The 12,763-nt window shown below is 42.2% G+C and overlaps 1 protein-coding gene across 1 annotated transcript in view; it reads right to left on the bottom strand.

The window, feature by feature from the left end:
• Window positions 1-9,997: 9,997 nt before the first annotated feature.
• LOC104508114 (cytochrome P450 4V2) overlaps window positions 9,998-12,763 on the bottom strand; it is a 16,097-nt gene continuing 13,331 nt past the window's right edge. The window contains exons 9-11 of the mRNA XM_010149666.1: window positions 12,586-12,720; window positions 12,238-12,417; window positions 9,998-10,176 (exon numbers count right to left, since the gene is read on the bottom strand). Coding sequence (XP_010147968.1) covers window positions 9,998-10,176; window positions 12,238-12,417; window positions 12,586-12,720 — 494 coding nt within the window. The remainder of the gene's footprint in view (window positions 10,177-12,237; window positions 12,418-12,585; window positions 12,721-12,763) is intronic.

Here is a 12,763-nt window from a genome sequence, read left to right as displayed (position 1 = left end):
CTTTAAGGTCCCTTCCAACCCAATTTTTTATGATTCTATGATCTCCATGTTAAAACACACCAGAGGGCTGGCTTCAGAGAGGAGCCCACTCTCTTATTTTGCCATCCATAGGGGTAGTAAATTGGTAAATATGCCCATTTTTATTCCTGTATCTACAAAAGCGCTTTTTCTTCCCTAAAAGATAAATACTGTATTTTTACAGAATGGGAGGAAACCCAACTGAAAACATTTTATCTAGCTGCTGAATTGGCTACTAAAGAGCTTTTGACACAGTCAAAAGCTATTTAAAATGAAAACAAATGGATCAATCATAATGGACTTTACAGTTTTAAAATATTACAGGTTGATTTTTTAATCACAACGTTTGTCAATGTGATTATGAATTATACTTAGGTAATTCTATCTTTCCTGTACATGGATAAAATATATAATTTACCTCTTCAAAAAGGAAAATTTAAGGAATTACTAGGCATATGTGCAAGATATGTTAATATCTTTTAACGGTTAATTTCTCATTAATGCAAAATGTGTACTTTATACATATCCAAATCTTACGGTATATATACTTTCAAGATCTTTCTCTAAAAATTGGTATTTATTATTCTCATTAGAGTTTCTTTGCCCAACTTTGTCATTAACAGAAAAGCATTTTCTATTAATTAGAACACTGCAAGTGAAATCTAAAGTCAAAAGAAAGGAATATTGCAATTATTTGCAGTATCAGATATTTTGGATCTTATTTACCTTCTAGTTTAAATTCATGTACAAAAAATTTGATTTATGCTGTAAAACTATATACCATGTAAAACTGTGCCAGTTCTGAATACTTTAATATAAAGTTGTGTTTCGTAGGCCTCAGTAGTGTTCCAAGATTTTAGTTTTGCTGAGATTTCAAACCATGTAAAATGTTTTCTACTACATTTATCAAACAGATTTTGCTGAAGAGCTGAGTTACCTAATTGTCCTCTGAGAAAACAGTTAATACATTACGGAACATAAACCTGTGTTGGGTCTTAGTTATAATTTATCAGCACAGGGGGCTTCGGGGAAATGCAGTGTAATTTTGTAGTTTGACTTTTGCTAACTGAACAAGGTAAATCATTAACACAGACTAACATTGAGAAATGTACACAATCACTAATTTTCCAGCATATCAAAAGAACTCTAAAAGAATAATTTGTGATAAAATAACTGGTTCTGGAGCTATTCACAGCTCCTGCAATAGTCTTTCAAGCAATGATGGTAGAGAGGTGTTACAGAGACTTCTAAACAGCGATTTCACACAGAATCAGTGTGTGAATAACACTGAAGGATGGTGTGGTTCGTTTATTTAAAAGCAGTAACAAAGGATGTTGGCTCTGAAGCTCAGCTGCTGTCCCTCATTGAGGCTGCAGGGCTAGTTGGCTCCTGCACCCCGCATCAACGGCAAAGGACCCCCTTCCCAAGCTGCTAACCTTGCTGTGGGGTGTAGGATACCCAACATCACACTGGTTTCACAGTTACCAGCTGGATGCAGCCTCAGTGCGAAAGGAAACTGCCCACAGCGTGGTCCTGTGTGTGCTGGGTGAGGTCAGTGTCAGTAAAGCCCCATGACAGGCAATAGGGTTAGGTGAGTTACCCAAACCTGACTGGGTGCAACCCAGCAGGATCAAGACAGCTCCCTCAGGACCTGACTGCAGTTACTAATCACCACCCCATCTAGAAGAGTTGCGTTACTCCGCGTGCCTACTTTAGGAATTATATATTGACTTACCACTGTAAACGGAAGCAAGTAAGAAAATGAAATAAAAAGTCTGATAAATCCAAATCATCCTAAAAAACACAAAACCATTCTTTAGGATATGTTTAATAAAGGGTGTATAATTAACTTTATAAAGCACCACAAGGCGTATCACTGATTTGCAATTCTACTGTTGCACCATTAATTCAAAACGACATTGCAAATTACAAGTTGTGATATGCAGTTATGGCATATATTAAGTAGCATGGAAGAGAGACAAAGTTTTGTCCTCAGTTTATAACTGCAAGAAGCAAGAAAGCTTATAAGCGCTTAGAGAACTTCTGCTTAGTTTTACAGCAGAATATTTATTCTTGCTTAGACTGGGAGCAATAGTTCATCAAAATGTCGTTATTAGTCCTGACTCTGTCCTGGTAGTTAAGTGGATACTATTATCAACATAGCAAACAAATGACTCGCACTCTCTGCCTCTGGCATGTTACATGAATTTTAATCCATTTCTCTTTTTTTGAACATGCTACAACTTAAGCTGCGAAAGAATCAAATAAATTAACCACACAACACGACCTGTAAATAGATCAACATAGACTGTCTTGTTACTGTGAAAACCTTTCACTGAGTATCAGTTACAATCATGATTACATACCTGAACATACAGTAGGTCTGGATGAATGGATGAGGCTTATGCTCTACTGGAAAAAAAATCTTTAAAAAAATCAACAGTTTGTGTTAAAGATTGCTGTGCCTGCAATGCTAACTTATCTTTAATGTTTACTCGGAACGGGTACTCTTTTCTGTCAACACTGTTACTGACCTTGGGCTGCGTTTTGGGCGCATACGTCATGCAGACCGCGCTGAAATCGATGTCCAGGTTTTACACCAGCTGAGCATCTGGCTCGCGATGGCATTACAAAATGAAAGGCAAATCCCTGGTTCACAACAGCCAGAGTACCTGCTGCTAGCACAAGAACATACACAAACAGGGAATGAGGTTTGTCTCGAGTAAATCCTGAGCTGTGGCTGGGGGGAAATCCACATGGAATCCGTAAGAGTAGTGACTGCGACCAGGTAAACAACACCATTACGAAACTACTGTAACTGAGGAGAGAATCATCACCGATGTTTTCTTACTGCTCCACCAATTTCTTGAGGCATTCCCTCGGCAAACACAGACAGCTGTGTTCTTCAACTACGTATTCTGTGCTCAGCTTTCCTTAATACCAGTTAGAATCATAGAATCATAGAATCGCTAGGTTGGAAAAGACCTTAGAGATCATCCAGTCCAACCGTATCTGTCCGCCACTAAACCACATCTCTCAACACCTCATCCACCCGTCTCTTAAACAAGTTCAAGTTGTTCTTCCTGCTTTTCAATAGTCTTCAGAAATTATCCTGTCTTATTTTTCAAGTAGTTTTACTGTAGCCCTTTCCACATTTCTGTTTTGCTGTTAGATGCAACTAAGATAATCTTCAGCCTGCTGGAAGCCAGAAAAAACCCAAATCTGCATGCAGATATATGAAATGTAACAACAAGAAGTCAAACTTAATTTACAGCTGATCTGAATCACTGGTTTTGATTTCTACAATTCTTTTTAACATGTGTAACCAGAGCAAAACAAATTTCCAACAACAAAGAACATCTAATATATAAAAAAAAAGGTGTTTCATTTCATAGTAAAACTGCCACAGGGACAATTCATCCCTCCTTCCTACTCTTTTTCCTCTTTTCTTTTAGACTGAATACGCTGGAAAGACAAGATACATATGCTCTACTCAAAAAATATCTAGATGAAAACAGTTCACCCAACGGTGACCCTTTTGAGCATCCTGATGATCAAAATGACTTCTCCACGACTCACAGGCCAGAAAGGCCTCCAACTCCTCCTTACAGAGGAAGAACTGTCTCAAAGAAAGTCTTCATAAGCTCCTGTGTTATCAATTTGCTTTGCCCTGACCTGCTTTAGGAGTAGACTCGAATGTTTTCAGTACAGCAGCTTTCACTTTTACGTGCTGTCCTCAGGTTTAAGTGTATAATGGTGACAAGGAAGAGCGCCAGAAGGCTTTACTGCAAAAGACATTGATAGTTTATTTCTGTAACATCAACTGTTTTGAGACTAAGATGCCTGTACAGCTCTGACCTTCAGCTCAGAGGAGATTTTCCATTGGCTAGGGAGTGTAGAGATATGGGATCACAGCTCTGGGAACATACACCACACTGCCTCCACTGAAGCCTTCCTCTGTAACCACAGGTATGTCACCTAGTCTATTATCATGTTATAGATGAGAAAAGAGAATCTTTTACACCTCTGGAACAATTATCAACCTTACTTCAAATTACAGAATCTTCATATAATCCTAAAAGTAATCACAAAACCTACTGTGTATCTGAATATTTATAAACAGAACAAGCTGAACTTACAAGTTTTTGTGTTGCTCAACATGCACTAGTAATCAATTAAATAATTATTTTTCCTTTTTTTTGGTGGGTGCGTGTGGACATTTCACTTGTTGGCACAGAGGGATTAGAACTTCTCTCAAAGGACTTTTAATTTCTTCACTTTTCATTTCTCATGTGGGCTTTCCAGATCAGATGTTAGGCAGTGCTATTCCAGTTCATTAGTAAGAAAACAAAATAAGAACCCCAGGAGTTCTCAAATTTAGGTATCACACTCCTTCTGGAAGCATACCTCATTTTAATTACATCTGTATGGGCATCAACTGGATTTGATGGTGAAGCTGAGAAACAAGGCAGCAATGCTGTTCAAAGGGAAGCACAAACTCGTAACAAGCATGCTCACTTTGGAAAACAAATGCAGTGGGCCTGCTGCTACTCACATGACTCCCCTCTTTACACGGCTTCCCTGTTGCACAAATCAGAGTTCTATTTCTGTACAGAGAGAAGAATGTGTTATGAACTCTATGCTCCTGAATCAATTATTGTTTATTACATTATAGGCCATATTTATTATAGGACAAATTAAAAAATATGCTGAGACAAATTCTCAGCTGGTTATCAGTTTACTGAGCTTCACTGAAATCCAAAAAGATTACATGATATAAACTGGAAGAAGAGCTAGAAATTCAAAAAGTACACAAAATACCAAAACCATACTACCCTTCTTAGGTTCATAAAGGCTCCACATGTGAGGTGACTGCAGTCTGAATTCCCTCATTGGATTCATTTAGCTATCAATAATATTCTGGCAACAAAATCAGGACATTGTAATTAAGGTTTAGTAATTTAGATGGCAGGGTTAAAAGAAGAGCTCATCAAAACATTTTGATAAAATAAAAACATGGAGTGCTTGCTTCTGTTTTGACTCTGTTTCACTGTGACTTGGTATTTTTAAAAAAACAAAACGTGCTTCAGCCTCATCTGTCAGCAAGTTCATTAAGATGAAATCTCCCTGGTAGGGCAGTTGCCTACTGGCTCAATACCGCTTTCTGCAGATTCCCACTGTGATTTATGCAAAATCTTAGTCATCTGCAAAGGTGGCAGGAATTACTGAATTGTTTCAGCTCAGGAAAAGAAGGACTGGACCCCAGTCTGACTTCAGTCTAATTCTGTCCACCAAAACAAGATCCCACATTTCTTAGGGCAATCCTATTCAAAAAGTAGCTTCAACATGGGAGAGGACCTACCCTCTGTCATGAGACACCTGCCAGTCGTGACATGGAATGAGAGGAAAAGCATCTCAGAGGGAATGAGAAAAGGAAGGTACCAGTAAGACAGGAACAACACAAGTTCTCATTTTGATATGGCTTTGGGGCCATCCTTCCATCTGAATGAGGATGCTATAATAAGATCACACACCTGGTTCTGAATACTCCAGTAGGGAAAAAAAATAAAATTCTAAAGTATTCTCTGTGTAACTTTAATTCTGCACAGTTATTATGAATATGACAAAGGACAGAGTGAAATACCCAGTGCTGCCAAAACAAGTTCTAAAAATTAAATCTTGATCTTCTTACAATGAACAATCTGGAGCTTTTCATCTGAGTCCAGATGACATCATCTGAGTGAAGAATCCACTCTCTCACTAGGCCAAAATCTTCTTGTGTTTCCCATGATTCCACCCAGAATGGCTGCAAAAAGAGGGCAAGGGTAACTTATTCACTGATTTGTGGAAAGTGCTGGACTGCGTACTGCACTGAAATAAAAGCAGCAGAGTAGTTCCATATCCTGTAATTACATGTCAACAATAGTCTTCCTAGAAATACAGTCTGGAAATAACTGGGCATCAGATGTCAAGTAAGAAATCGATGCAGACCAAATTCAGGATCATACAAGGAACAGAAGGCAGCTGCAAATATTACACAACAAACCCAACAGTGATCTGCTGTGTAAGAGGGCTTCCTTGATGTTTTCCTTACAAATAGATTTGATTTTTTTTTCTTATAAATGGAAAATCACGTAACTGCCCAAGGCCTTGCTTCTTGCAGCTAAAACCCCTGATGCTGTTTATTATGAGACATCAGACAGAATGTTTCGACATAGTGAAGGGTTCCAGTATCTTGACCAGGCCCTGTCAAACAGTAACTCTTGAGCAAGTTATATGTGTCCCTGAGCTGCTGGCTTGGAGTCAGGTCTGGAGGTTCGGGCGTACAGTCTTTTGCTAACTGACTGCCTCTCTGCTCAAAATAATTTGTGTTTTCAATAAGCACTTTCCATCTCCACAAGCCATGCCCCAGGCACGGATCAGCAAAGCTCATTTTGCTGAGCAAATGGTGGACTTCTACTTAGCAGAGAGCTCCCATTTTCAGACAAACCTCAGATTTATTTGTAGGAAAGTGAGTTAATTCAGTTTTTTATCCATGCAAATCATGAAGATAATCTTTGAAATATGACCTGACTGTGAACTGAGGTAGTACGATACTGGAAGTTTTGCCAGGGGGCGGCACTGATACTGCTTTTAGGAGGGAAAGTGGGGTAGGATTCTCAAAGGCTCTTTGAGTCTTCTCCTTGCTGGAAGAGAGGAGTATCAGTGAGATGACATGGTCGTGCAAGGCAAGAGGATCTGTATGCAGCACTGTACGAACACCAACATGAGTGTTTGTCTTCTGCAGCATGAGGATTAAATTCAGGGGCAGGCATCTGTCTGGTAAGCACCCGCAGTCCACCTACTGATGCAGCCCAAAAAGCAGTTTGTGTCAAGCTGGCTGGAAACCTCTAGTGCCTCTGAGGCAGCCCTGGATGCACCTTCGAGCAGCACCACCCAAGAGGCCACACAGAGGGTTTGCAGTCAGCTTTCTTCGTAACAGCTGTAAACCATGACCCAGAAACACTCACACACCCTATTTCCATCATCCCAGTCGTGTCCTTTCTGTCACCATACAAAAGGGACTTTTATATGAGACAAGGCTACCAACTTCTTAAAGTAAGGTAGTTACATTGCAGAAACAGAGCCAGCACCACCCCAGGGTTAACGTCACCAGGATTAACCTATACAACAAAAAACCCCTAACAAACTAACCCCAAGGGCTGTTGCTGATCACAACCAACAACTAGACAGCACAGGACTAGGTTTAATAAAAGCACACACTCCACACAACGCAAGACATCTAACATCCCTTTCAGTATTGATTTCCTTAGCAGCCTCAGATGGCTTCAGAACCAGTTTTCACAACAGAAGACAAGAGGTCAGTGCCTTTTCACAACAGCTCTGAACAAAAAGACCCCGGGATTACATCAGTGCTCATCTTGGCGAAGACACTATGTGCCTCATTAAATAGGGATTTTCCACTTCAGTAACCCTGTGCCAGCATTTCAGCCCACACACTTTTAATAATGACTTTCTCATTACAGTTTTATCCAGTTTTTGTCTCAATCATTTTTCTTGTTGCCATCAGAGATTATAGAGAAATCACAATTTCCTTGAGATCCCGTTTTATGAGAAGAGTATGGTACAAAAACAAAGCGCAAAAGTTTTGGCCACTGTAGACAGACATCACAAAAATTCTCTCTTTATGATTACACTTTGGTCGATTTTTAAAAGCTTTTCCATAATATAGATCCCACAGAAGAAAAGGAACTAATATTAGTTTTCATTTGTTTTGAAAGTCCTCAATTTAAGGACACAGTATAACAAAACACATAAGGTACTTCTCCAGGCTTCAATCACACACCAATTGTTCTGAGAAAATGTATTCTGGATGCAAATTTTGTATACCTGCAAAGCTCACATTACCGAGTACCCAAAAGTGTTAAATAATTCCTTAAATTAAGAGTCTCTTTGGAAAACATGTGTCATTTGTTTCATGTGTATTAATGTAAGAAGGTAGTCTCAAAAATTATGTCATAAAGAGAACACGTTTTTACGATCAGCCCTGTAAATTTAAAACTCTTATTATCTAGCAATGGAAGTTGTCTTTGAAAATGGAGGCTGAAGATGACATTCTGATAAACCTAGGTAAAACCTAGGTAAAACTATTTAACTAAGTTAAACCTAGGTAAAACTATTTAACTAAGTTAAACCTAGGTAAAACCTAGGTTTATCAGAATATAAATAATTCAGCAGGTTCAAGAAAACCTCTCATTTACTCAGGAAACATTGGAAGTATTTTCTCTTTGCTGACATTGTACAAAGCATAGCAGCATCCCAGGTATTAAACCACTGAGTGTTGTTAAAAGGGTACAAGGAAACACAAAAGAGAACCTGTAAAGGTCAACAAAACCAGTAAGGGCAGATTACTCCTTTCTTACTCTGTAACACATTCATCATTAGAGGTGGACCAGTCCACATCAGCCGTATCAGTTCTGACCTCCAACTTCTCACCCAGCTCCCCTCTGCAGGTCACCCACAGCCCCAGAACAACCTAAAGGCGATAGCACACCTAAAGCCCACACTACCAACCACAGTGGCAAAAGCAACAGCTGCATCAGCGAATAAAGCCAGAGGTGTGGTTATCAACGTGCACCCTTCTCTGCACAGTGCCAGAAGTCATGCTGGGGTAACCTGCACCCGCCAAAAGAAGTGCCAAAGCACAGGGAAGAAGTAAACGGCACACCAGCTACAGGACCACAGCTGGGTCTAGCACCAGCTTGTTCTTCAGTGCTTACAAAAGTCATGGAGAGTCTGTACTCCTGTCGTGTGACCTTCAGGACAGGTCAAAATCTGCCAACAGTCAGAAACTCTCACAGGCAATTCATTCCATCACTATAACTCCTCTTTAACATCAATTAGCAAGAATTTCTCTATGTTGCCTTCTGGACCCTAGAAGGCAAGAGCAGACTGGCTCATTGTTTCAGCTTTGAGTAAAATCTGGTCAATTGATCACCTCAGAGGAACTGATGATAAGAAATAATTATCCATTGGTAATTTACCTGCACCTACCCATGTAATTTTTACAGATATAATTTCATTCCATATTGAGGCATAGTAGCAGCTTATTATCAAAATTTGTAATAATACAGTGTTTCTCTCTTTATGAAATCCTGTGAGTAATTTGCACATCATCTAGTTCACGGTACGATTATACACATCAATGCTTATGGTAGGCTTTGCTAAAAAATAATTCAGAGAACTCACTACTTAAGAACTACTGTAAATGCTTATAAAGGAAGAGTGAAGTTATCAGAGATTTTTGCTTCATCTTCATAGATGCAGCTGTCACCAAAATAGAAAAAAAAAAATGCCAAGTGGAAGAATTGCTCACTTGTACCCTTTCAGAACCAAAGAAACCTGAAAACTTATACAAAGATGTGAGACTATCAGTTCACAGATTCACAGAAGGGTAGGGGTTGGAAGCGACCTCTAGAGACCATCTAGTCCAACCCCCCTGCCAGAGCAGGATCACCTGGAGTAGATCACACAGGAACAACTCCAGGAGCTTTTGAAAGTCTCCAGGGAAGGAGACTCCACCACCTCTCTGGGTTGCCTCACTAATGCTATGGAACATAACCAGATCACTCCATCACAGACATCACTGTTGTCACTACCACCACCTAAGTTTTTTTGCACAGTTGCAATAGAATAGTTTTATCTAAGTAGATAAGGCACGAAGATTTGATGTTTAAAGACTTGTGCTTCAAAGATGAAGTTCACATGTACTAGAAAAGCAGAGCAATTCAGGGCTATTACAACATCTTCTTCAATGAAACGATCTGTAATGACCCTAGTTTCAACAAATTGCTGGAACGTCATCAAAATATCTGATTTTTTAAAAAAGAATAAAATCTTAGCCTAAACAGATAGGAAGATTTTGGAAAAATAAAATCTCTAATTTCCTTTCATTCTGATCCAGCGTTTGGCCTCCTCTTCAGCTTAATACAGACGTGCTTGGCCTCCTCTTCAGCTTAATCCAGATGCCATTATTTGGACGAAGAATCAGTTCTCCAGTCATACCAAGCTCTTCTGGCTTTTGACATGAGTCCACCCAAAAGCGCCGCAGGATGAGGGCTAGAAGAGTTTTCTCCTCCATTTGTGCAAAGCGCTGACCTACAAATTAAGGGCAGAAAAAAAAGATGTTATTGTCAAGTTGCATCAAGAGCTGCTGCATTTGCATGCTCACAGTGATACCTCTAGGAACACGGGACAGCAAGGACTGTGCCTCTGTGTACCTGGACCAGGGAACCTCAGGGGAACTGAGAAGCCCACAGCTCACCCCACAGCAGTTGATGAGACCTGGGCAGTGGCAGCCAAGCCTCCCACACCAACAGAAGAGGCCCTGAGGGGACACCAACAACCAGGATGGGCAAACAGGGCATGGTGCGTCAGCAAGGGCATAGAATGGCCCTCTGCATGTGAGGGCATGGAGGAAGGGTGTTGAAACTGTCACCTTGACCAGGGGACAATGGTATCCAGAAAGCCAGCAGAAAGCCATGGCCTCCCTGAGCTCGGCACCCACCACGATGGATGCAGCCTCCCAGGCAGAGCTCTGCTGCCCAGGTGTCCGGCTGCGGGCTGTGCCCTGCTCTGAGGACAGGGCCTGATGGCAGCTGGGGGATCACCCCGGTGTGCCCGGGGAGGGGGATCCTCCGCTTAGTAACAGAGTCCCGGGAGGAGGGGAGAGGGTGAGGAGTATCAGGGCATGAGAGAGAACCAGACTACTGAAACAGCACCCACCTTCCCTGGGACCGGCCCAACAGGCAGACAGGACACACGATATAGAGGATTCCCTGTCCTCTCTGCATGGCTGAGTGCAGTGACTGAAGGGACAGGGGGCAATGGCAGCAAGATCCTGCCTGGCGCAGGAGGTGCCTCTCCTCTGTGACCACCCCACCTTCCCGGGGCCCTTGCACCACAGGTATGAGGCTCTGCCAGCGGAACCCAACAGTGGCCAGGACGATGGCACATCCAGCTTGGAGGTGTCACCAAGGTTAATATGGCCTACGCCCTGTGCCAAAACTGCTTCCGTAGGGAAAAATTATGTGTTGGTGTCACAGGAGACTCCCTTCTGCAGGAAACAGAAGGCCTAATAGGCAGACTGGACCCACTTCTTAGGGAAGTCTGCTGCATCCCTGGGGCTCTGGTTAAAGGTGGGGAAGGTTATGGAGCAGATCATCCTGAGTGCCATCAGAGCGCATGTTCAGGACAACCAGGTGATCGGGCCCAGTCAGCATGGGTTTATGAAAGGCCTGCTTAACTAAAGGCAGGTCCTGCTTAACTAACCTGATCTCCTTCTGTGACAGGGTGACCCACTTAGTGGACAAGGGAAAGGCTGTGGACGTTGTCTACCTAGACTTTACTAAAGCCTTTGACACCATTTCGCATAGCATCCTCCTGGAGAAACTGGCTGCTCCTGGGTTAGACTGGTGCACTCTTCACTGGGTAAAAAACTAGCTGCATGGCTGGGCCCAACGAGCTGTGGAGAACGGAGTTAAATGCAGTTGGCGTCCTGTCACAAGTGGTGTTCCCCCGGGCTCTACAGAGGGATCGGGACAGGCTGGATCAATGGGCTGAGGGCAACCTTATGAGGTTCATAACGGCCAAGTGCCAGATCCTACACCTGGGCCACAACAACCCCTTACAGCGCTGCAGGCTTGGGGATGAGTGGCTGGAAAGCTGCCCAGACAAAAAGGACCTGAGGGTGTTGGTCAACAGGCAGCTGAATATGAGTTGGTGGTGTGCCCAGGTGGCACACCGTGAGATCACAAAATAGACAGATGAGAAGTTTCCAGAGCAAAACAAGTGCAGGACATTTTCCTTCTCTCACTCAGTCTTGCTGACGCTGAGGATCAGAAATCTGGAAGCAGTCCTGTCCTAACACAAGAGCCCACTAACGTACTACCAGGTTGCACAGGGAGTGAGGAAGAAACACCAGCATGACAGACATTGGCCTCTGGAAAGAAAGGAAACGTTTAGAAAGAAACAAAATGTGGCAGCATAAGCACCAGGCTTGCAGGCAAAACAGTGCCCAGAATTCAGGGGTAGGAGGGCAGGACAGGACACAACCAGCAGGCACATCAAGACTTAAATTTCTGATACACTCTGCTGCCACAGTCACCACACCGGAAGCAGCACTGCCACAGTACAAGGGCTTCCTCTCCAGCTACCTACCAATGCAGTTCCTGGGACCAGCCGAGAAGGGCACGTAAGCATACGGGTGCCTTCCCTTACAATTTTCAGGGAAGAATCTCTCAGGCCTGAACTCCTCCGGGTCAGGGAAGATCTCAGGGTCCCTATGCAGGGCATAAGTTATGACAACAACACTTGTGCCTTTTGGTATCTGATATCCTCCTAAAGAAAAAAGGAAAAGGGAGAAGAGTCAAAACAACAGCAAATAAGTAACTTTCCATACACAACAGCACAGTAAAAAATAAAACAACGCTGCCCTTCACTTGGAAAACAACTCCACTGAGGAGGTGGCAGCAGGATATGAAGTGGCAAACACAGGACACTACTTACTAATATAGCAATCCTCTCTCAAGGTACGGGCAAACAGTGGAACTGAAGGGAAGAGCCGAAGGGCTTCTTTCACAACACACTCAAGGTATCGAAGCTTCTTTAAATCATCCAGTGTAACAGGACGCTCAGTGTTGCCTGTGCAAAAACAAACGGAGGGATGAGCAAGACCAAAACTCCC

The sequence above is a fragment of the Eurypyga helias genome, unplaced genomic scaffold (genome assembly GCF_000690775.1).
Source record: "Eurypyga helias isolate BGI_N326 unplaced genomic scaffold, ASM69077v1 scaffold7640, whole genome shotgun sequence".
NCBI lineage: Eukaryota > Metazoa > Chordata > Aves > Eurypygiformes > Eurypygidae > Eurypyga > Eurypyga helias.
Note: the sequence above shows the minus strand (reverse complement) of the source record. Positions and strands in the feature narration are given on the sequence as shown.